Here is a 23,762-nt window from a genome sequence, read left to right as displayed (position 1 = left end):
GTTGCATGATCACCACAGAGAAGTGTGACCTTGCTGCTTTGTTAAAGGTCGCCTCTGCTTTCCGTATGTGTTATTCTTATGTATGGAATTCATAGGAATGTATGTATTCCTATTATGTATGTATTCCTATTATGCCTGGATTAGTATTTTAGAAACTCTCTCTCTCTAGCCTGGCAGTGGTGGCACACGCCTTTAATCCCAGCACTTGGGAGGCAGAGGCAGGCGGATTTCTACAGAGTGCGTTCCAGGACAGCCAGGGCTACACAGAGAAACCCTGTCTCGAAAAACCAAAAAAAAAAAAAAAAAAAAAAAAGTCTCTTACTTCAAACACATCTACTGAGATTTTCTGAGTTTACTATATTCAGACATGGAGCTCAAATATTCGGCTGCTGAGAGCATGGGAGAAAATGGGCCCCTTTCTATCCTTCCGTGGTTACCTTGCAGGCCAGTCTTCTCGGTAGCTGCAGGTCCCAGGTGGTGACACCCCACGGCCATGTGCCCTGTGAAGGCTGAGGTGGTCGTTCTGAGACCTACTTAGCTTGTTGCGTTTGAATCTCTTCCACCTTCCCGAAAATCTAGCTTACATGCATGAAATATGGTGCCGATTTATTGCAAATGTGACGATGCCCTTGTGCTTGACCAAGGTCTGTTAAAGACCTGCAGAGTGCCTGCACCTCTGGGCTTGCCCAGGAGAGCTGCTCTCAGGAGGACTCTTCAGTGTCCCTATGGCATCTAGGGAGCCTGGGGCAGGGCAGGGACATTGCAGAGAAAAGTAGTGGAGAAGGTGCCTGAAGGCATTGGGACGCCAACTCCACCCAGCTGAGCTTCTCTTGACCCGCCTTTGGCTCCGCCCATCTATCCCCTTGGCAAACAGTACCTCTCTTCTGATTCTTCTGGTTGGTGGTCCTGGGACCTCAGGCTTCGGACAGGATGAAGATAGTCCGCACATTACGGGTGCCTGGGCTTTGTCCTGAGGGAAGGAGCGACGAGCCCTCCCCGTCCAGGAAAAGCTAGAATTCCACTCCACCAGCTTTCTAACTGTGAGCAGCAATTGCATTATACAAGAGCGGTTGTCATCATCGTGTGCATGTGCACGAGGTCACTGTCGTGTGTGTGTGAGGGCACGGGTGTGCGTGAGCATTGTGTGGCTAGTCATGAATGTGCTAGACATGAGCATACACATATGTGTGCATAGGTGTGAGTACACCTGTGTGCGTTATGCATATATATGTCCTGCTCACTTGTGTACTATACGTGTGTGTGTGTGTGTGTGTGTGTGTGTGTGTGCACCTGCATTATGCAAAACATGCATGCCTTGGAGCATGGTAGTCTGCCCTGGCCCTGGGTGGTGTCCTGGGATCAGAGACACAGCCACGCCTGTGAACCCGGTGGTCCTGTCACAGGCCCATTGTGGAGTCATCAGGCCTGGGAGCTTTGTGCCTTCCTCTCCTTCCCTTGCCACCATCGCCTCTGCTCAGGCCAGGGCAGTCACCAGAAACACCCTGGAGGCCGTAAAGATTCAGGAGCTGGGGACTTGGGGTGAGTGAGGGTGGCCTGGAGGTTTTCATTTGCTCTTATGCTTGGTGGCACTGGGGCCTGATAAGTCATTGGAGTTGTTTCTGCTGGCCCTACTATCTACTTCCCTGCCAAGGCTCTCTGACCCCCGTCCTTCCTCATTCCTTAGAAACAGTCTAGGGCCATTAGGACTCAGCTGCAGTCATCCATCCTATACTAAAAGCACCCAAGGTGGGAGCGTGTCTTCCCTGTGCTCCCTTGTCTCCTCTAAGAGGGAAGGACTCCAGGCTATGCTGGCACTCATATAAATAAATGGCTTTGTAGCTCCTGTGCAGTGGCCACAGAGACCAAATGGATTACTGTGTCTTGAATGTGCCTTCCTAGCTCAGAGGAGAGGAGCTAAGAGTTGTATTTATCTTTTTCCCTGGGACAGCAAAAAACTTGTCTTCTCTCTCTCTCCTTCTCCCTCTCCCTCTTCCTCTCCTTCTTCTTCTCCCTCTCCCTCTTCTTCCCTCTCTCTTTCCCCCACCTTCTCCCACTAGCTAGAACTGGGTCACATGTTCTCCTGGGAACCTGTTTCAGAGGAGTGTGGCCTTATGGTTTGGTATGGGGTGGGGCTCTGTTCTCAGCATACAGGGATATATGGTGCCGCAGTGTAGCGTGTCGACATGCTCGGGCCCCCAGCTTCCAGGTGCTATTAGCTAACCATGGATGATCCTGGTGCCACAAAGCAGAGTTCTGTGAGGAGTTGGAGGGGCTAGCGTGTGACACTGAATTGTACCTTCAAGTCCATCAGTCAAGACGGTGAAACGCTCTAATACTCCCATAAACTCAGCCGTGGTTTTATGGTTACTTTTTAAAATTTGTCTAAATCCTGTAGAAACACAAGTCCACTGGAGCCCAGAGCGTCTGTGTGGAATCCCGTGTGAGTAACCTGACATTCATGGCCCGTGGTTGTACTCCCACACAGACAACCCGAGGCTACCGACCACGGCTGGGGGTTGCCTGCTCTCAGTACAAGAGGGGTGGGATTGTGCCCTGTTGCTGGAGCTTTGCTCCTTGGGCCTGTGTTCTTGGTCTGTGTATGATGTGGTGCAGACCATCCTGGTGGTGACAGGCTTCATCACTGTGGTACCTGTAGGGCTGTTCTCTCCTGCCTTTTCTGAGTCACCTGGCTTTTCAGTCCTGGTGGTATTTCCTATGAACTGTGGAGGCAGTTCGTTCCAAGGTGGTGGGGGATCTTTGGATAGCGTAATTAGACTTTGGTAGTATTTATAAACAGCTTATGTATTGGAAAGGCTTATGGTGTGCCTAAGCAATCTAAGACCATCCACTTCACCGAGGCTACGTGGGTCAGCAGTTTCATCTGTGCTTAGCTAGGTGCTTCTGGTCCCCCTGGAATAGTTTTTGTTCACTGACAGACACCCCAAGGTGGTGGTCTGCTGACCTGGGCTGGGTTGGGCTCGGTAGACATGAGTCAGGAGACTGACCCACACATCCTCAATTAATGGCCAAAGGTCACAGCACGTTGCAAGGTTTCTGGAGGCAACTTTGGAAGTCATAAATGCCATTGCCACCCAGGCAGCCAGCCCAGGTCCTGAGCCAGGGGTCAGTGCACATCTGAGAAGCAGCAATGTGGACCAACTCAGGACATGCACACAGAGGTGGCCTGCTACTCAATGCCTGGTGTTTTAGTTGGATTTTCTGTTTCAGCCACACTGTTCCGTGTAACGTGTTTGTGCATTGTGTGTACACAGCTATAGACTTTGTCCTATAGCCTGGACACACGTAGGGCTGGTATATCTTCATCTGTCTGGGCACTAGTACTTGTGGGCCTATACCCTACTTGCTATAGAGGAAGCCTTTAGCCCTGGGGGTTCTAGGTTCCCACTCTCTTCCTGCCTAAAAGGCAACATGGCCACAGGGGCCTGCTTGTGAGTCAGCAGAGCTGCTGGGGCCTGACCCTGGTAGATTCCCCAGTAACCAACCGAATGGCACTAACCAGGTTGAGCAAAGCTACCAGGACTCAGTGCTGCCAACCTGTCCACCATCTTGGACTGTGTTGTGCTTCCTCTGCTCAATACCTCTGTCCTCTTGCTGTGTGTGACAGTACCGGCCACCTGAAGCAAATGGTGCTGATGGCACCTCCTCCTTCACCACAGTTAGACACCTTTCCCTCCACAGGCTGGTGAAACTGGGCAGCCGGGCAAGGTCCCACACTTTATCTCCCTGCATTCCTAGTAGAGATGGAGTCTGCGGTTGAATTTGCCTAAGGACTGCTTTGCTCTTTGACTGCATTTATTCATATCCACTGTGGTTAAACACCCTAAGGAACAGGTTCTATCTGGATGGTGAGGTACAGGCCTGTCCACAGAGACACTCACAGTGCAGCCGTCTCCGTCAGCTGTCAGCACTCAGTCTCCCCCAAGTCCCTCCCAATCCCTTCTCACCAGGATGGGAGGGCTCTCAGAGCCACTGCCCTGAGCACTCTGCTTTTCCACACCCACCTGACCGCTCAGAAAGGTTTGCACATTATATTTTTGATCTTGACTGTTTATGAATTATGAATAGTGAATGTCACACCTGAATTAAGACAGCTTGACATACTAACTACTCCGTCTCCACTGCCACACGTCCCCTTACTCATTCCTGTTAATAATTCTTCTCCAGCATCTGCTGATTCTGGACCAGCTTGTTTCACCACTTACAAAAGATGGGATGGGAGGGGATGCAGGGAATGCCCTTGGCCCAGCCCCTCACACAGCCTGCTCCTGCTACACAGCCAGGCCTTGGTAGGGAACTGACCATGAGTGAACGGGAGGGAGAGAGGATGGTGACAGCTGTGTTATCCTGTGAGCTGGAATTTGATTACTAAAACCCACATGCTGGCTGGCATCTTCCTTGTGACTGAGTCTCCTGTCTCGAGCATCACAAACAACTCATTTTCCATATTTCAGAGTCTTCCTTTGCCAGCCCACCTGCTAAATGTCAGCCACACTCTCTGAGAGACTCTTTCCCCCTCAGCCAGGCAGTGTGAAGTGTGGGGGGGGGGGGGGGGTTAGGCACCGAGAGACAGATATGAGGGCATTCTGGGAAGTGGTCCCCAGGGAAGCAGGGCAGAGGGACCAAGGATGATGGAGAGGCTCCCAGAGGATGGGGACTGAGTGTAACCAGGAAGTTGGCTGTAAGAAGAGGGACCAACAGGTTTCCTAGATCTCAGATTAGGGGGCCTGACACTTGTGTGTTGTGTGAGAGGCATGTGACTCTGTAGGCCTTGGGTTGCACTGTTCAGTTTAGGGGCCCAGAACTCTGGAGACAAGACCCATAGTTTGGCTCAGTTGCTGGCAGAACTGGTGCCTCTTCGCCTGGCTTGTGCCTTCATTCCTTCTCCACTGAGCACATGGGTGATCATCTCAGAAACAACAGCACTCACCTTCATCACCCTGTGGAGCCCTTGTCTCTAAGTACTGTTGCATTCTGAGGTGCTGGGGCTTTACTGCTGGGGGTGACTCAATTCAGTCCTAGTGAGGAGACAGTCAGAGCAGAGCACCAGGCAAGGCCCTCCTTGTGTGTGGTTGGCAGGTTCAGTGTCCAGATGCTGCTGCTGCCTGAGCCCTAGATATCTCAGGCCAAGACTGTGGGCTCCTTTAGGTCACAGTTAACTAAGGAGGGGTCCCTCTTCTCAGTGAGTGGCATCTATGGAAAGGGAGTCTGGCTCAGGGTCCTGGACCTCCCCCAGGGACAGACATCCTTTTGGGAGTAGCATCTCTCCAGTTTCTGGTTCCCAGCTGTGGTAACATTTAAGGGTTTGAGTAAGACCCCTACAGGGACATACTTAGAGTAATGCTGGGGCTGATGCCGAGTGTGGCTAACCCTGTTGTCAGCACAGATTTGCTGAGCCACAGCTTCCCCCTCCCCAGCTGGCAAACACTGTGCCCATTCCTCAGAAGCCAAGGCTGGCTTGCCTCTCACCTACCACCTTCTGACCCAGGAAGGTGCTAGTTCTGGCAGGCTGTGGAGTGCCATGATGAAACTCAGGAAGTAACAGTGTCACTTTCAGGGGCAAGATGTTCTAATGCCAGGCTGGCCTCGGGAGCACACTAGATCCAGCTAGACGAGGGTTATGGGAAAGCCCAGGAAAGCACCTGTGAGCTCTAGGTACCACCCTGTCCACCAGCGGTTGGTCGTTGGGCTCCAGAAACCATTTCTAAGCTTTTAGTCACATCCAGACTTCAAAAGTCACATGGAGATCAAAAGTGACATTAGTGCCCCGAGATCATAATGGGACCAGATGCCAGGGCCGGAATATCCAAGGAGATTGAGAGGGCCATGAGAGAAAGAGCTTGTGAGTCTGACAGGGCCATCCCACTGCAGGACGAAAGGGCAGGCTCACAGATGACACGTCTCATGGTCAGGGTCAGCCTGCTCTCAGGCATCCCCTGCACAGACTGTGGTAATTAGCTGACACCATGCTCTTATGCCAAGGATGGCTACCGACACCACTCCCCTGGTGGTGGAGCATTAGGTGTCCCCTGTGAGCTCCCATCAGCCCTGTGCAGTTTTCTTGGCCAAAAACATTGAACCCAAAGTGACCATGAGGAAGTGTCCCCTTGAGGTGGTGGGGTGTGCTCTCGGATGGCTGTGTAGACCTCAGAGTCGTCAGGATCAGATGCATGGGGAAAAAAAAAACAAAAAAACAAAACAAAACAAAAAAACGCCAGGCAGTGGTGATGCACACCTTTAATCTCAGCACTTGGGAGGCAGGGGGCAGGCAGATTTCTGAGTTCGAGTGCAGCCTGGTCTACAGAGTGAGTTCCAGGACAGCCAGGGCTACACAGAGAAACCCTGTCTTGAAAAACCAAAATAATAAAATAATAATGATAATAAAATAAAAAGACCTAATTTGAAGGCACCTGGACCAATGCCGTGGTCAGTGAGTGCAGGCCTTCCCACACTTCTCTGCTCTGATGGACTAGAAACTGTAGCCAAGAGCAAAGCAGAGCAGGAGCTAGCATGAAGGTTGAGTTGTATTCCTGTGGACAGCCCTGAATTTAAAAAAAAAAAAAAAAAAAAGCAATAAGGAAAGAAGTGGGGTATAGTCAGCATTGAGGAAGCAGATCTCGTGTCTGTCACTGGGGCTTTTAGGGACTAGAGAGTGATGACTGAGGTCATACTATGCAGCAGACACATGTCAGATGGCCTTGTGGGACACTGTATTAGACAGGTCTGTGTAGGTGATGAGGCTATGAAGCTATATGAGATATCCTGGGCTATGGAGTAGAGCAATGGTCTTGGTGCCTGAGCTGAACTCCAGGCTAGCATTCAGCTAAGTCCATCTGCCCCCTTCAGGTTTGGCTAGACCCAGGGACACCAGAAATCCAGAGGTGAATGTGGTAGGTGGCAATAGGGACAGGAATAGGGCGTACTGAGGTAACATAGGCTCTCCATTCAGGCTCCTGCAGGTAGAGCAGGAAGCCCCCTCTACGGTGCAGCACAGGAGATGGTAACTGGAGCAGGATGCTCAGTGAATGCTGTCCTCACAGCCCGGGCATGAACAGGTGGGATCGTTATCAGGGAGGGACGGCAGCGGACACCAGCACTGCTGTAGCACACCAGCAGAGCCAAGCTCAGCAGCCTGATGCCAGCCCATCTGTGCCATCCTATGCCTTGGAAAAGAAGCAAAGCCAAGCTATCAGAACAGTGATGGGCACAGCCAGGGCCTGGGGTGCGACCAGCCTGCATGGCTCGTCCTGTGTTGTGGTGGTGGCTGCCTGGTCATTGAGTCTTGCCACCCAAAGCTGAGTCCATAGTGACTGTATGTAAGACCTCAATGAGGTTCAATCTTAAACAATCATAGTCTGTTTCTGGGCTCCTGGCTGTGGGATTGGAGGTGTGCCATGGAGTCTGGGCATCTCCTTTGAAAGCCACAAAGCCACTGGGTGGGGCACAGAGTCATGAACGTGGGGTGCTAAGTTGCTTCTCCTGGGGCTGCTGGGTCAGAGCTGTCACAGCCAGGGTAGTGTCATGTGATGGCTGTGGAGACCCTCAGCCACCTTATATATCCAGGTCTATGTGGCTCCGTCCTGTATGACATAGGAAGGAACTCTGAGGTCCCTGAGGTTGACACAGGCCCTGGCCTTAGGACATGAGCACAGACTCCAGTCAACACTGAAATCTCCTCCTCCTGGCCCTTTGAGTAGGCAGCTGTTCAGCCCTTCTGTGCTCTAAGTCACTTACCTGTTACACATGGTCCTAATAGCATCAACTCTGTGGGATTTCATGACGGTTGACAAATTGTGACTAGACATGTTTGTCAGCCCCTGGAGCACAGCCGTGTCTCAGCAGTGTTCCTGTTGTCTCTGTTCTCTTTTGCCCTCATCCTTTTATTGCTGGTTTAACAAATCACTCCAGAGCCCGGTGACTTAGCCAAGTAGTCTGGGATTCCCTTTTAGTCACAGTTAAGCTGCTGTAGGCTTTGATCACCTGGAGACCTGGCTGGAACTGAGGCTCCCTATACAGGACTGGGTCTAGTCTCCTCCACAAGTGTGACCTGCTATGTCTGTGTCCCTAGTGCATGGTAGCTGGCCATCTTGCTAATAGCACGGCCTCAGAAAGCCACTGTGTACATACATGTGTGTGTGTGTGTGTGTGTGTGTTGGTCATGCGTGAGGTTTGCATGAGATGCCCAGTGTTTGTTCCTCAGCTCTCCAGGGACAGCCTCTCCCTGAGCCAGGCACAACAACGCATTTCCTACCCACACCCTGAGTGAGGGCTGTGCTGTCTAGGCCACAAGCCTATGCCTGCCTCCCCACACACTGACCACTGTGACCTGTGTTTCCAGGACGGCTGTTCTCAGTGAAGGACCGTGCGGCCGCCCCTGAGCAGCGACCATGGGCCTGCTTGCCTACCTGAAGACCCAGTTCGTGGTGCACCTGCTCATTGGCTTCGTCTTCGTGGTGAGTGGGTTGATTATCAACTTCACCCAGCTGTGCACACTGGCTCTCTGGCCCATCAGCAAGCACCTGTACCGCCGCATCAACTGCCGCCTGTCCTACTCGCTCTGGAGCCGTAAGTGTCCCCGCCCATAAGGGCATTGTGCAGGGGCTTGGGGCAGAGGAGGTGGGAGAAAGCTGGTTCCAGGGCTCTCAAGGGGCAGTAAGAACAGGCCCACACCTGACACTCCATCCCAGAACAGAGCTAGGTGCAGCTCAGGCTCCCTGAGGTCACATCCTTCCAGGGCCATGTGAACAGGTGTTCAGGGTAACTTTACTAGGCTCAACCACATTTCCATATCAGGCTGTGTGACTCACAGAAAAGGAGGGTATAGCACAGCAGTGGAAGTGCCTTCAAACTAGCAAAAGCAAGGGAAAAAAACCAGGCTCAGTGATCTGAGACCCGGCCACCAGCACACAGTACTGAATGGCCCTATTCACATTGCAGGGTGCAGTTAAAAACAAGGGTGGCCCTTAGTCACGAGTGTGTGAGTGCTACCTGTCCATCAGAATGTACTAGCGCACAAGAGCACATATATATGAGAAACCTTCTCCACGTCTACACGGCAGATAGCCACTTACTCCCACCCTATGCACCGTGGGAGGGCCCTGACCTGGATTCAGCTACCTGCAGTTTATATGATGCCAACTTGACTCAGTTACTCCACAGGATAAGAACAGCCTCGAGAGTTCTGCAGATGTCCATGCCCCACGGGCATCCTCACCTTTATATGGGCCCAAAGCTAACCAGGTATTCTGTGGATGCTAGCCCTGGCCGTATCCCTTCCTCAGTGTGCCCACACAGACGCCAAGAAAAAGTAGCCTTTCTGTACCAGAGAACCCTCTTCCAAATGCCGTTCTAAAGTGGCAAAAAGGCAGATGCACAAAGAAGTGTGCAGTCCACTACTGTTTCTACCTGGCTGTTGCAGCAGAGGCATGGACAGAGGCAGGAAGGGACAGCAATGCCCCAGAGAATGGGTACAAGATGGTGTGTATTACACCCACAGGAGAGGGCAGGTGCCATCTCACAGGGAAGTGTGTCTTTGGATTCTGCACCTTTATCCCCTCCCTACCTAGAAGTCAATGACTCCAGTCTGCCTGATCCCCCTCCTCAGCTTGACTCAAAAGGTGACAGCCGTTGCACACAGAGCAAACTACAAACCCTGCACGTGCAACATGACTCGGTGGCGAGACCACCAAGTGTTAACAGTGGTAACAGATAAAAGCTAAACTATAGACTCCCACATCCGGTGCTACTCTGAGGCCAGACCAGCACACACACCAACTCCTGAGAGAAAAGGAACAGAGCCCCTCAGTCATCATGAGAGATGTGCTAGAATGTCAGATGGGCCCCTGTGAGGCTTCCTGACCATGCCCTGGGAGGGGCAGAGAAGCCAGTTAGCTTCAGCCTGGCCTCAAGCAGACATAGGAGGGTACATGGCCACCAAAGAGCATGTCCTTGGGGACTCTCTGGGTGCCCAGGCCTCAGGACATCCTTCTGTGTTGTGACTGGATAATAGCCTGTGCTGGACTGGAGGACAATGACTGTCACCACTGTCTGGTGGCAGAGCCACCCCGTGTGTGTTCTCATGTGGACACGTGTGGTTCTTAGGCACACATATGGGATGCCCTTCAGGCCACGTGCTAATATGTTTGGAAAACATTAAGGACCCCACCTTTGCATTATTCAAAGGCAGCTACACCATTTGGCACCCCTCCTGGGACTATGTGAGAGTTTCTGTACCACCCCCCTAACCCCCCGCCTCACCCTACTTGTAGACTCCATGTTTGAGGCTGGCAGCATGTCCTAACTCCATCCCCAAGGAACAGTTCTTCTCAGGGGACCCTGGGGCGCTCTCATGTAGAGCAGTGGCCAGAGTCAGAAGTATGGTGCTTCCTGCCACCATGCTACATGTGGCAATTATATCCTGGTCCACCCGCCTCAGATGCCTGGTCATCGTCTCCTACCACAGACCATGGCAAGCATGCAGGTTGCCTGCCCACATGTGCTTCCTGCTAGAACTCATTTATATTCAAACTTTATGCTGAACAAATACACACAAAGCTCTTACCATGGAACCTTCTGACCTTAGGAAGGTGAACATGCAGAGGAGCCAGGCAATGTCATGGTCCTGCCCTATTCTGGATCCGTCATGGCCTGTGAGTTTCAGGCAGGTGGAGGCTGAGTTCTGAGTCCTAGTGACCTTCCTCCTTCTTGTGGAGATGCTGCAGTCAGCTGCTGAGTACCCTCTGAGCTCCTGGCCACAGGGCCCCTTGTGCCTTGGGGCATCCTACAGCCTCCTGGGCAGCAGCAGTAGATCTCATATGAGCTCTTCCACAGGCCTGGGGTGGGCAAGACTGAATACGGACCATAGTTTACACCAGATGTCCGCCTTATCTTCGCTCTCCAACTGTGAATTGCACAGCTCCACAGGCATTCTCTTCCCTGTCATCCAGGACACAGCTCCATCCTTCCACACAAGCAAGCTAGTGGTCACTTGACGTGATGGTGTCCAGTCTCATCCAAAGTGACTTGGTGGCTGAACACTGAGGCAGCGTGACCCATTAGATCTGCAGGGCCCTGCATCTTCCATTTGCTGTCACCAGCTTCCATTACGCAAAGTAGCTATGACTTGGGAAAGCCTACAAACATGGGCCCTCCAAACTCACTTCTAGAAGAAAGTTCCTCTCTAGGTGGAATCGGAGATGGAAGTGGGTCTGATTCTGCTCTCCCAGAGCCTGTGGAAAACTGGGACGGGGATGGGGCTGGAGCAGGGCACTGGGCAAGCATCTCCCAGTGCTGACCCCACCCTCCCGCAGAGCTGGTCATGCTCCTGGAGTGGTGGTCCTGCACGGAGTGCACTCTCTTCACCGATCAGGCCACCGTGGACCACTTTGGGAAGGAGCACGTGGTTGTTATCCTCAACCACAACTTCGAGATCGACTTCCTTTGTGGGTGGACCATGTGCGAGCGGTTTGGCGTGCTGGGGGTGAGCACTGGGGTCAGGGAGGGGCTGGGTGTGTGACGGTTTAGCGGGGCCCCAGGAGGAGACCTGGTATCGGAATCCCCGAGACTCTAGAGGGTTGTTCCCTACAAGTTTGTTTCTCTCTCTCTCTCTCTCTCTCTCTCTCTCTCTCTCTCTCTCTCTCTCTCTCTCTCTCTCTCTCTCTTTCTTTCTTTCTTTTTTGGTTTTTGGCCCTTAGAGGTTTCTTGGCTTGGCCCCTTCTCATTGGGCAGTATGGCTGATGGAGGTGGTAGTGGGGTGTCTTCCCATGTGGTCTCTTCTGTAGTTTCCTGCCTGCTCTGGGGACTCGATGTAACTTCATCTCTTGTCACTACCTTTCACCATCCAGAGGCTCCCTCTCAAGGCTAACTGAATAATTGGTTAGCTGAGTGGTCTCAGGTGAATTTAAACCGCACTAAGAGGGCCAGGGAGTTCAGTGCAACCAAAGCCCCTAAGCAGGAAGATGGGGTCAGGAAGGGACCTGGAACTTAGTTGCTGCTATCTACCATGTTGTGGTACACCTGCCATGCCACCAAGGTTTGGCTTCTGAGTGGTTTCTGGGGTGGCCCCTGTGTTTACTTACGGGATACCAATCCAAGCATCATTCAGTCATAAGCCAGGGCTCCCATTCATAGCAAATGATTTGAGCCAGGGGAAGCAAAGCCTGAGCCCCTGGTGTGTCTGGGAGGGCTTCTGACCGGGCCCTCCCCACCTCTGATGGGTGCCACCGGTCTCCCTGCAGAGCTCCAAGGTGCTGGCTAAGAGGGAGCTGCTGTATGTGCCACTCATCGGCTGGACGTGGTACTTCCTAGAGATCGTATTCTGCAAACGGAAGTGGGAAGAAGATCGGGACACTGTCATAGAGGGACTGAAGCGCTTGGCTAACTACCCAGAATACATGTGGGTGAGTGTGCTTCTCCTGTACCAAGTTAGATGTTGTAAAATCTCTGGCTAGGGAAGTAGCTCATTTGGTAAAGTACCTGCCACACAAGTGTAAGGACCTGAGTTTGAGCCCCCAGAACCCAAACAGAAAAGGCAGGCTGTGGTAAGCATACAAAAAATCCCAACACTGGGGAAGCCGAGGCATGTAGACCTCCAAGGCTCACTGGCTGGCCAGTCTAACATACTTGGCAAGCTCCAGGCCATCGGGAGTCCCAGTCTCAAAAAACAAGGTGGGCAATGCTTGAGGAACCGCACCCAGGGTTGACCTCTAGCCTACACACACATACACACTCACATGAGCTCGTGCACATGCACAGACATACACACACACACACACACACACACACACACACCCCTACCCCTACACACCTGTGCACACACATGCCCATGATACCATCCCAGATTTTCAGACTTGGCCTCGTTCCTAGGACATAGCTTCTGCCTATCCCCGCTGTTGCAAGCCCAGCTTTGGCACACACCCTCCTAGGGTGCAGACAGTGGGAGAGCCGTCCTGAGTGGTATTTCTCATCCCTTTCCTTGTCTACTCTCGGAAACCTGGCTTCTCAGTTCGCATCTCTCACACCATGCTCAGGGACAGCAGATGCTTTCTGTTTTCTGGTCAAAGGCTGCTTGCCCAGAGGCACCTTCAGGTTCCTCTTCTGGAGAGTTCTTTCAGGAAAACTGTTCCGATTGTGCCCATCTGTGTGACTGGAGTGCAAATTGCAGCTCTAAAATAAGATAGCATTTCAATGACACAATGCTTGCCGTTGGACGAGTCTGTGCTTCTGTCTCTCTGCCTCCAGCAGTGTGCGCTTTGCGGCTGTGGCGGGTGAGGCCTGGAATGTTACAGGCCTTGAATGGCAGGGCTCTGGTTCCGTCCTGGCTGTCCTGGAACAACCACCCCTCTGACCTCCCCTTACCCTATGTTCATTCTGCACCTAGTTTCTCCTGTACTGCGAAGGAACACGCTTCACAGAGACCAAGCATCGCATCAGCATGGAGGTGGCTGCCTCCAAGGGGCTGCCCCCACTCAAGTACCATCTGCTGCCCCGGACCAAGGGTTTTACCACTGCAGTCCAGTGCCTCCGGGGGACAGGTAGGAGACTGGGAGCCGTGGTGAGAGGCTGGAGTCCATCACTGCTGACTAGGCAGGCCATTGTTCGAAGCAAGAAGTTAAATGGGGCTGGGGATGTTGCTCAGTTGGTGGAGGAGTTGCCTTGAATACGTAGGGTCCTATGCTCTGGCACCTCATAAACCAGGCATTAGGGAATTTCCTGCAGTCACAATACTCGGGAGATGGAATTAAGATCACAAGATCATTTTTGGCTATGTAAATTCAAGGTCATTCCCAGAAACATAGTTTGAGGCCAGCCTGGACAAATGAGACTTTATTTCAAAAAGAAAAAAAAAAAAAGCTTTCTTTAAGTAGAATAGAAAATATAAAAATGTGAAATATACCAGAAGCATGGAAGATATGACAGAGATCGGATTGACATGTTATAAGACCTGCGATCTCTTTGGGGGTTGATAAGATGCTACTTAGTGGCAAACTGTCCAATAGTAAAATTCAAATAAAGCAAAACATTAGAAAAGAGAATGTCAGAGCAGAGACATCTGGCTCACCTGGAAGGGGTTACATAATCCACAGAAAGGAGCCAAGAACCCTGGGCAGGAGGGAACCACCAGCAGAGAGGGTCTGAGCACTTGGTAGCCAGCTGGAAGTGACGGTTATCACCCCATGCTCTGCTGTATGGAGGGGCAGACCCAGGTGTAAAGGTGGCTTTTCTGTTTGGTGGTGACATCACTGCTGTAGAGTGTTTCCCATAATCCATCGCTCACTGGTCCTGTCTCCTCCCCTCAGTTGCAGCTATCTATGACGTGACCCTGAACTTCAGAGGGAACAAGAACCCATCTCTACTGGGGATCTTGTATGGAAAGAAATATGAGGCAGACATGTGCGTGAGGTGAGTGTCCATCACTGGGCTGTCAGGACTTGATGTGGCCTGCTGCAGGACTCCTGAGGGGGTGGGATGTGGTAAGGCAGCCCAGCAGCTCCTGGAGTCCCCTGGCCAGTGTGAGGGTTGTTTCTTGTCTCCCTCTCAGTCTCAGTGGACACCTATGCACACATGTCCCCGAGGAAAGCTCTAGCCCAACACTCGCCAGGGTCAGTTGGCCTCCTGAGCAGCAGTCACACATCTGGTGAACTTAACACACTAACCTTTGATCTCTTGCTTTGAGCTAGTGACATGGAACATCCTGCAGAGCCCCTGCAGGAATGGCACTGTCACCTGGTGGCTCTGATCTGGCTTCTAGACAGAAGTAACTTCTAGACAGTGGGCTGGGCATCCATAGGAAGCTCTGAACAGCGAAGGCCTTGCCTACTCTTCAGAGCACAGGTGATGGTGCCTGCAGGGCTTGCTTCGTCATCTTCCGTGATGCAGCCACTGTCAGAACCCAGAAGGCACAGCTGAGGCCTCTCACACAGAGGCAGCCTGCCTTCTAGAACACAAAGTCACAGTTAGACAGGTGGGTAGAATCCATGTCTCAGTGTTGGCTGAGGACCATAGCCGAGGTGAAGTTCATCTCTGTGCCTCCTGAGGAAACGGTTCACCCAAAATTGGTTCCATGCCTGTGATTGATTCTTTTTTTTTTTTTTTTCTGGTTTTTTGAGACAGGGTTTCTCTGTGTAGCCCTGGCTGTCCTGGAACTCACTCTGTAGACCAGGCTGCCCTCGAACTCAGAAATCCGCCTGCCTCTGCCTCCCAAGTGCTGGGATTAAAGGCGTGAGCCACCACTGCCCGGCCTTGAGGCTCTTTTAAAAACACAAATATTTTAAGAATACGTTTTCATTTTAATCTCAGGTGTGGGGATGTGGGGCTGCTTTGGACTGTCCTCAGCAGCTGACTATGATTTGCCTCGTGCTCTAGTAAAGGCACAGTTTTGCCAGCTGCAGAGAGATTCTGTAACTGTATGGGGTTTGGAATTCTGGAGACCTTTCAGAAGGTATATAAATGTTAGGACCCCGAGAGCTAGGGTTAGTTGTTGTTAGTCATTTAGGGGGGTTGGTTGCTATTTGTTGATAGTCATGCTCAAAGAAGAAACAACAAAAGAAATCAGATTCAGGGATCTCTCTGTCTCCCTTCTATCCTTCTTTCTCTCCTGTCTAGTGATAGAGGATAAAACAGGGTAGGGGGATAAAGGGAAGGAAAAAGAAGAACCCACAGAGCAGCAAAGACAGGCTACATTAAACAGAAAGCTTGTGGGCCTTGTCCCTGACTTTGTAAACAGATGGGTAGCTGGGGGTCCAGGACCCTGAACCCGGTCTTGGGAACTCAGCCTGGGTTGGAGGCAACAAGTGAGCCTAGGGTCTTCTCCTTCATACTGCTCAGCTTCCAGCAAGGACGTTGACCCCAGGGGACTGTGGTGATTAGTTTTGAGCCGTAGATGGTCTCCAGGTGTATTAGTGAGCTTCCTATCACTGTAACACACACTGAGATAATTAACTTACAAAGAAGACACTTTGTTTAGACTCAGGCTTTTGACAGCTTCAGTCTACAGTTGAATTTCTGTGCTTTGGTCCAGTGTAGGGTCAGCACACTATGGCAGGAACACACCCAGGGCTGAACACAGCAATCACCTCATCAGCCAGTTGGCTAAACAGGGAGGGTTGGGTTCCTGACCCCTCAGAGATAGCCAAGACCTAGCACCTCCCACTATGCTGACCCCTCAGAGATAGCCATGACCTAGCACGTCCCACTGGGCCCCCCTTTTTTTTTTTTAAAGTAGGATCCTGGGAGACCAAAATGCTACAACATGGTCTTTGAGAGACAGTGGAGAACAAAAGACAAACTTTAAGATAGATGACAATGACTAAGAATCCAGCCATGTTCAAAAGTGAGCCCCCCTCAGAGGCCAGTCATGCTCCTGTCCCTGGTTTAACTGCCCCAGGTCAGAGCCAGACTGTGGCAGGGTGGCCAGATCCCTCCCATCCAGCTGCTCAGTCACCCATCAAGCTGCAGTGCCCCCCACTTGCGCACGGGCACCCAGCTGTAACGAGGGAGGCCTCCTCTCTCTGCTCTTTCCTCTGTGATATGCTGATTCTGTAGAGACGTTCAGCTGCCTTTCAGTGGACAGCTTCAAGCTCGCAGAAGCCTTGGCTGGTATGTGCTCTTGAGCACGGACTTTGTCCAAGTGTACTGTTCCCACCATCCAGCATACATACCTCTGCAGTCACAGCCAAGGGTCTTCCCCCATGCCTCCCTCAAGGGAAACAGAACTCTAGGGCTTGTGATGGGGCAGGAGGTCTGCATGTGCATAACCCCAAGGGACCTATGTTCTCCGTGCTGGCGTGTAGCACTTGTGGCGTGCTGCCTTGTGATGGCGGAGTTACTCCTGGAATGCTCAGGGGAACAAGCTCAAACTCTGGCTGCCAGGAGCAGGAGCCTGTAGGACCCTCTAACATGTATCTCTTGTCATCTTTCCTTACTTCAATAATGTATATTATGTAGTAGTGAATCGCGTGTGCGCGTGCGTGAACACACACACACACACACACACACGCATGCACCAGGAGAGCCATGAAATAGGTCTGAGCCCTATGGCCTCCTGCTACACCCCCTGACTGTGTGCCATCTGTGCCAAACCCTCCCCACGCAATCCCCAGCATGTGGCTGGAGCCCTTGGAAGGTACAGACATGAATATTTTATCTGCTAAGATGCTGTTGCCTCTGACCCTGATGAGCCACAAGCCCGCAGTGGTGCTCTGTGGAGCCACATGCTCTGTAGCCTTGGGCTCCACCAGTGCTGTGCTGGGGTGGAGAGGTCCCTGGACGTAGCCCACAGGTCCACAGCCCCTCAGGGGCTGTCTCGGCCCATGAACCTTTCACGCGGCTTTTTTTTCTCTGAAAGGACGAATGGTGAGCCATCGAAACCCCTCAGCTGTATTCGCCAATTCCCCCTTCTTCCTAGTTCTGTTTACCCACAAGCAAACGAAGTCTGAAAACACTAAACAGAAATCTCCAGAAGCAAGATAGCTGTTTGTGAACTTTAAATTATATATGCTCTGAGTGGCATGATGAAAAATGTCACGCTGGGTGCAAAGCCTTGTCCAGTGTACCCGGCTTGGGTCAGCCACCTTGCTAATGTCATTCACACAGGCTCACAGTGCTTGTGTTTAAACGTGACTTAGTAATGGCTTCAAAGCACAAGGGTCGTGAAACGAAGGGAGCACGTGGGTGTGGAGCACAGCACACCAGCAAACAGTGTGCAGGGGGTGCAGAACACTTAAGGTGTCAGATGTCCCTTGGGACTTGGGATCTGTCCCGTGAGGAGGACCCTGATCACCTCGGACCTTTCGAGCCTGTGTGAACCCAAGTGTTCTGTGCCACCTCCTGGGCATCACGAGGTACTGCAATTTCCCATGGAAAGCAGGACTTTCATGGAAGCCTGGGCACCAAGCTTCCATGAAATTTACGCTATGTCACCAAGGCTGATGTGCAGTTCCTCTTTCTCTTCCCCCACATCCCAAGTTCTGGCATTACAGGAATCTACCACAGGTCTATCTTACTATGCAGCCTTGGCTGGGACCTTGACGTGTAGCCCATGATAGCTGTGACCCTATCTCAGCGTCCCAGGTGCTGGGATTAAATGGCTGTGTTACCATGTCCAGCTCTACGCCTTGTGTTTTGTTTTATGTTGGTTTTTGGAGACAGAGTTTCTTCAAGTAGCCCTGGCTGTCCCAAAACTCATTCTGTCGCTCAGGCTGACCTCGTACTCAGAGGTCCTCCTGTCTCTGCCTCCCGAGTGCTGGAACTAAAGGCGTGCGCAGCCACACCTGGCTTGGCTCTAGCCTTTTAAAGTTTATGACACAAAGACTAATAATTCCTGTGGGAAAGAGTCCAAGCTGGCTCTCCCTGCAGGTGGCTCAGCATCACTCTCTTGACCACGTGATTTTGAGCTGCTCCCCCTGGAGCAGCATTGCTTGTGGCAGACTACAGCCAGATTATCTTAAACCATTTTTACTGTGGTTGAAAGCCACCCCTTGCCCACCCTGTGTCTGACCTAACATCCTGGTGACGATCAAACCTTACTATGTATTCTTAGCAGACCACCAGCTCCCACTAACCCTAGGGTAGGCTGCCATCAGACAGGCTCCAAGAAATGGAGTAGAGGGCCCTTGCTGTACCCCACCCACCAATGCATTCCACAAACACTTTCTATCCTTCTGCAGCCAACAAAAATCTCACACAACTACTCACACAGTAGAAAATGCATTTTAGGAAACTTTACTATGTGGTGTGGGGCTATGGCCACTCATAGCTGTCAATCCATTGGAGGTGACATTCAGGGTCACATGCCACAGACCCTGGGTCTTGACCATCTCCAACAGTGCATGTTTGGGGAAAGAGCAAAGCCACTGTAATCACCTTATGAGGAAGTCGAGGCATGGTCTGCCAGGCAGGTGGCTCACGGGGGGTCCCCAGACATAGAGGCATTTTTCAGCTTTCGTGTGGGGGGATGGCCTGACCATGCCCAGAAGGTTCCAGTATGTCAGATAACTGTCAAGAACTTACTTTGGTGTCTGCTTGTTTCAGAAATTAAGAATGAGGCCTGAGTAGAGAGCCTCAGGTGGTCTCACCTGTGTCGCTTGCTCTCCCTCTCAGTGTGGGACAGGTGTCCATTCGCTCACTTTACTCATTACAGGAGGTTCCCCCTGGAAGACATCCCAGCAGATGAGACCGGCGCGGCCCAGTGGCTTCACAAGCTGTACCAGGAGAAGGTAAAGGCTCCTGCTTACCCTCCTCCCACATCCAAAGCAGACTGGGGCAGGCAGGAAGGAAGGAAGGAGAAAGGAAAGGAAAGAAAAGGAAAGGAAAGGAAAGGAAAGGAAAGGAAAGGAAAGGAAAGGAAAGGAAAGGAAAGGAAAGGAGGGAGGAAGGTGCCACGTGGTTTCCCTTTGGGTGCCAAAGACTGGTCCTCACCTGCATTAGTGTCTTCTCTTATTTTTAAAATTTGAGAAATTAATGCTAAAGTGAAGCATGAAACCTTACACGGTGCCTGGTGTGTGCAGCGGCGCAGGAGCCTTGCACACTGTCTGGTGTGTGCACCAGCACAGAAGCCTTGTACGGTGCCTGGTGTGTGCAACGGCGCAGGAGCCTTGCACAGTGCCTGGTGTGTGCAACGGCGCAGGAGCCTTGCACAGTGCCTGGTGTGTGCAACGGCGCAGGAGCCTTGCACAGTGCCTGGTGTGTGCAACGGCGCAGGAGCCTTGCACAGTGCCTGGTGTGTGCAGCGGCACAGGAGCCTTGCACAGTGCCTGGTGTGCGCAACAGTGTGTTATGTGGTGGGTATCCCCCAGACGTACAACAGTGTGTTATGTGGTGGGTATCCCCCAGACTTACAACAGCGTGCTATGTGGTGGGTATCCCCCAGACTTACAACAGCGTGCTATGTGGTGGGTATCCCCCAGACTTACAACAGCGTGTTATGTGGTGGGTATCCCCCAGACTTACAACAGCGTGCTATGTGGTGGGTATCCCCCAGACTTACAACAGCGTGCTATGTGGTGGGTATCCCCCAGACTTACAACAGCGTGCTATGTGGTGGGTATCCCCCAGACTTACAACAGCGTGTTATATGGTGGCTATCCCCCAGACTTACAACAGCGTGTTATGTGGTGGGTATCCCCCAGACTTACAACAGCGTGTTATGTGGTGGGTATCCCCCAGACTTACAACAGCGTGTTATGTGGTGGGTATCCCCCAGACTTACAACAGTGTGTTATGTGGTGGGTATCCCCCAGACTTACAACAGCGTGTTATGTGGTGGGGCCCCACAGCAGATATCTTAGGATGCTTCTGAGTACACATGTCCAGTTCCCACTCCACAGGGCGTGCTCACCCTATGCCCACTTCCTGGGACAATAAGTGTCCTCCTTGCATTGTTCTGGAAACCAGATGGGCAGAAAAACCTAAAGCAAACAAAACTCCCTTCGGTGCTGGAAGCAGCTCCCAAGGAAGTAAGGGAGCTCCAGAGACCAAGTCGGGAAGAGAGCCAAACATAAGGGTGTGGGGGGGCCTGGGCTGATGCTACACACCCTGCTGGTAGTGTTGGCTGGTCCCACCAAAGTCTTGAGTCATAAGCTTTTATGGGGTCACATGGTGAGATGTGACTTCACTCAAGACAGTAAGGTGGTGGCACATCCCCACGTGAGGCAGGACCTTTCAGGAAGTCAGCTGGGAAAGGTCGAACTTGTCCCAGCCTACCTCCTCCTCCTCCTCCTCCTCCTCCTCCTCCTCCTCCTCCTCCTCCTCCTCCTCCTCCTCCATGCTGAAGTATGCTGCCCTGGTGACTGTCCTGGCCCACCTACACAGTTCCAGAAGATGGAGACACTAGACTAGAGAGTCCCCTCATGCTGCCAAAGGAAGCCTATGTACAGCTGGAGGGAGGTGACCCCAGAGGCAGACAGCTCAGGGTTTGCCAAGTCTGGACTCAGCTGAAGGCCAGCTGCAGGCTACCACAAGACAAAACGCCCAAGGAAACAAACCCTTCTAATACCCAACACAACTATCAAAGCCCTCAGAGGAACCTAAAAAGTAGCAGACACAGACTAAAATGAGCATGGAAAGATGAAAATGGAAAACAAGAAGACCCGCAGAAGAATGGAAAGAGCCACAGAAAGACGTCAGGGGACGTGGAGAAGACACGCAGCCGGCAGAGCAGAGTGGTGAGCCGAGGACAGGGCACAGAGCTTGCCTTGTGCAGCTCCCCTCCACATGCCAATGTTCCTCAAGAGTATTAATAATATAGGGGCTGGAGAGATGGCTCAGCATTTGAAAGCTCCGGCTGTTCTTCCAGGGGACCCAGGTTCAATTCCTAACACCCACATGGCAGCTCAAAACTGTCTGAAACTCTAATTCCAGGACTTCTGATATCCTCACACAGACATGCATGTAGGCAAAGCCCCAAGGCACGTGCCTCAGCCGTGTTAGGATCACTGACTATGGCTGATGGCAAGTATGGATTTCAAAGAAATGGTCGCCATCTGAAGTAGTGAACGCCTAGTCCCTGCTCATTACACTGTGTGTGTGTGTGTGTGTGTGTGTGTGTGTGTGTGTGTGTGTATGCATATGTGAGTGCATATGATGTGTGTGCATGTGTGCATGCATGTGAGTGTGTGTCTATGAGAGACTGTGACCCACAAACGTAAAATTATGTCAGTTAAAATTTTAGATAGGTGGATAAATAGACAGACATGCACACACACACACACACACACACACACTGACCTGGGATAGTATACCTCTCAAGAAGAAAATGTTGCCATGATTCCAACATCCTAGCCCTAAAGGGTCAGAAGTTCAAGGCCAGCACCAATTATGTGGTGAGTCCCACATCAACCTGGGTTGCAGGAGAGCCTGTGTCAAAGAAGGAAGAAAATGGAGGAGGAGGAAGAGGAGGAGAACACATAGGAATGGTATGGGGCCAGCAAGATGGCTCAGTGGGTACAAGTGCTTACTGTGTAAGCTGCTGTCCAGGTTTGGTCCCTGGATGCCGTGGTAGGAGAGGTGAAGAGTCTTGCAGTAGGGGTGTGGCCGGTGGCCGGGCTCAGGACCCTTTGGCTGTCCTCTGATAAAGGCTGGGGTCTGTACCAGTCAGCCATTGGCCAATCATGACCCCTGGCAGCTTTGCTTGCTTGGCGGGCTGTATACTAGCTGACTCCTCTCCCCTTCACTCTCAGGATGCCCTGCAAGAGATGTACAAGCAGACCGGTGTATTCCCAGGGGAGCAGATCAAGCCTGCCCGAAGGCCGTGGACCCTCCTGAACTTCCTGTGCTGGGCCACCATCCTCCTCTCTCCCCTCTTCAGCTTCGTCCTGGGCGTCTTTGCCAGTGGATCCCCGCTCCTCATTCTGACGTTCTTGGGGTTTGTGGGAGCAGGTAAAGAACACAGATGCTGGGGTCCACATGCTGGGGTCATTGGGCCACCAGCGCCAGATGGGAAGACCACACTCGGGCCCCACCCAGGACTTTGGGCTCATCGTGGTGACCTGAGAGGCAGCAGTTTGGGTCAGGGAACTGAGTGACCCTGGCTCCTGAGTGTGGGGCCTGTGGAGGACTGTGAGAGTGACCACACACAGGGAGGAAGGGCTGGGGGTGGGGATGGTAAGGCCTGTGAGGGAGCCCTTGGGAGGTTGGCCTCTAATCTCTCTCTCCTCTCTTATCTCTCAAGCTTCCTTTGGAGTCCGGAGACTGATAGGAGTGACTGAGATAGAGAAAGGCTCCAGCTACGGCAACCAAGAGCTTAAGAAAAAGGAGTAATTAATGCTGTGATTGAACACCCATAACCTGACGCGGTATCCAATTAACTCAATTAAAAACAGAACACCCAAGAGCGAGGGAAAGAGACACTTAGAGACTATTTTTCTTATTAACTGGTGACTAATATTAACAAAACTTGAGCCAAGAGCAAAGAACTCGGCCTGCCAGGTGAAGACGGTCGGCCAGCACTGGCAGGGTCCCATCGGCCCTCTGCAGGGACAGAGGCTGGCTTGGGGGAGGTGGTGGGCCCAAGGGGCTCCCCCAGAACTCCGCCTCCAAGAGGCAGCCGTGGCTGCTCTCCCATCTTAAACTTAGAATGAGGCTTTGGTTTCTTATCAGTTATTTGGGGAAGGTAACCTGGCCCCAACCATGTGTCCTGCACCCCAGAATACTGGTTCTCCTTGGGTGCCGCTGCCTCATGGGGGCAGGTCAGCTGGACCCTTTTCCTACAGCACTCATTTGTCCTGCCCTGCTTGGCACCTTAGCTTCCAGCCCCAGGGGAGGGAGGAAGTCTTCTTAAAGATAAGCACACAGTGAATGTGGATCTGGTCCCTTTGTCCCTTCCTTGCCCCAGGGGCTGAAGACCACACCTCCGTCCTCTGCAGGTGCTGTTGGCACCTCCTCGCTGGGGGCTGTGTCTAAGCACCTTAAGTCTCTTAAAAGTGAACGCCAGAGAACTCTGCAGAATGTGGAACCCTCGAGTTCATACAGCGCCTCCGTCCAGCTCTGTTGTCTCTCTTCCTCTGTCGCCAGCAGGCTGCCATCCTGCACAGGGCCAGATGGGAAGACCACACTCGGGCCCCACACCTCAGAGCTGTGGTGTCTGGGGGGCTCCAGCCTATGAGACTCCCCTGGGACACTCTTCAGGGGGCAGTGTCACCATCAGGCCTCTCTGTTCTCAGTCAGACACCTTTAGTGCTCGTTAGCGTTAGAGTCTCTTTTTACAGGTGTTGGTGTGTGGCTGGCTCGCAGCTTGTCCCTGTCCTCCT

General features: G+C 52.2%; 1 protein-coding gene across 8 annotated transcripts in view; it reads left to right on the top strand.

The window, feature by feature from the left end:
• The window catches only part of Agpat3 (1-acylglycerol-3-phosphate O-acyltransferase 3), a 79,652-nt gene extending 56,790 nt beyond the window's left edge, over nucleotides 1-22,862 (top strand). For all 8 annotated transcript variants that reach the window (XM_034524464.2, XM_076917079.1, XM_076917080.1 and 5 more), the window contains 8 exons: nucleotides 8,357-8,583; nucleotides 11,328-11,497; nucleotides 12,255-12,416; nucleotides 13,397-13,550; nucleotides 14,316-14,418; nucleotides 19,157-19,232; nucleotides 22,194-22,392; nucleotides 22,685-22,862. In XM_034524464.2, the coding sequence (XP_034380355.1) occupies nucleotides 8,406-8,583; nucleotides 11,328-11,497; nucleotides 12,255-12,416; nucleotides 13,397-13,550; nucleotides 14,316-14,418; nucleotides 19,157-19,232; nucleotides 22,194-22,392; nucleotides 22,685-22,773 (1,131 nt within the window). In that variant the 5' untranslated portion in view covers nucleotides 8,357-8,405 and the 3' untranslated portion in view covers nucleotides 22,774-22,862. The remainder of the gene's footprint in view (nucleotides 1-8,356; nucleotides 8,584-11,327; nucleotides 11,498-12,254; nucleotides 12,417-13,396; nucleotides 13,551-14,315; nucleotides 14,419-19,156; nucleotides 19,233-22,193; nucleotides 22,393-22,684) is intronic.
• Nucleotides 22,863-23,762: the final 900 nt, after the last annotated feature.

This window comes from Arvicanthis niloticus, chromosome 20 (assembly GCF_011762505.2).
Source record: "Arvicanthis niloticus isolate mArvNil1 chromosome 20, mArvNil1.pat.X, whole genome shotgun sequence".
Classification (NCBI taxonomy): domain Eukaryota; kingdom Metazoa; phylum Chordata; class Mammalia; order Rodentia; family Muridae; genus Arvicanthis; species Arvicanthis niloticus.
The sequence above is the reverse complement of the archived record's forward strand: the minus strand, read 5'-3'. Positions and strand labels throughout refer to the sequence as shown.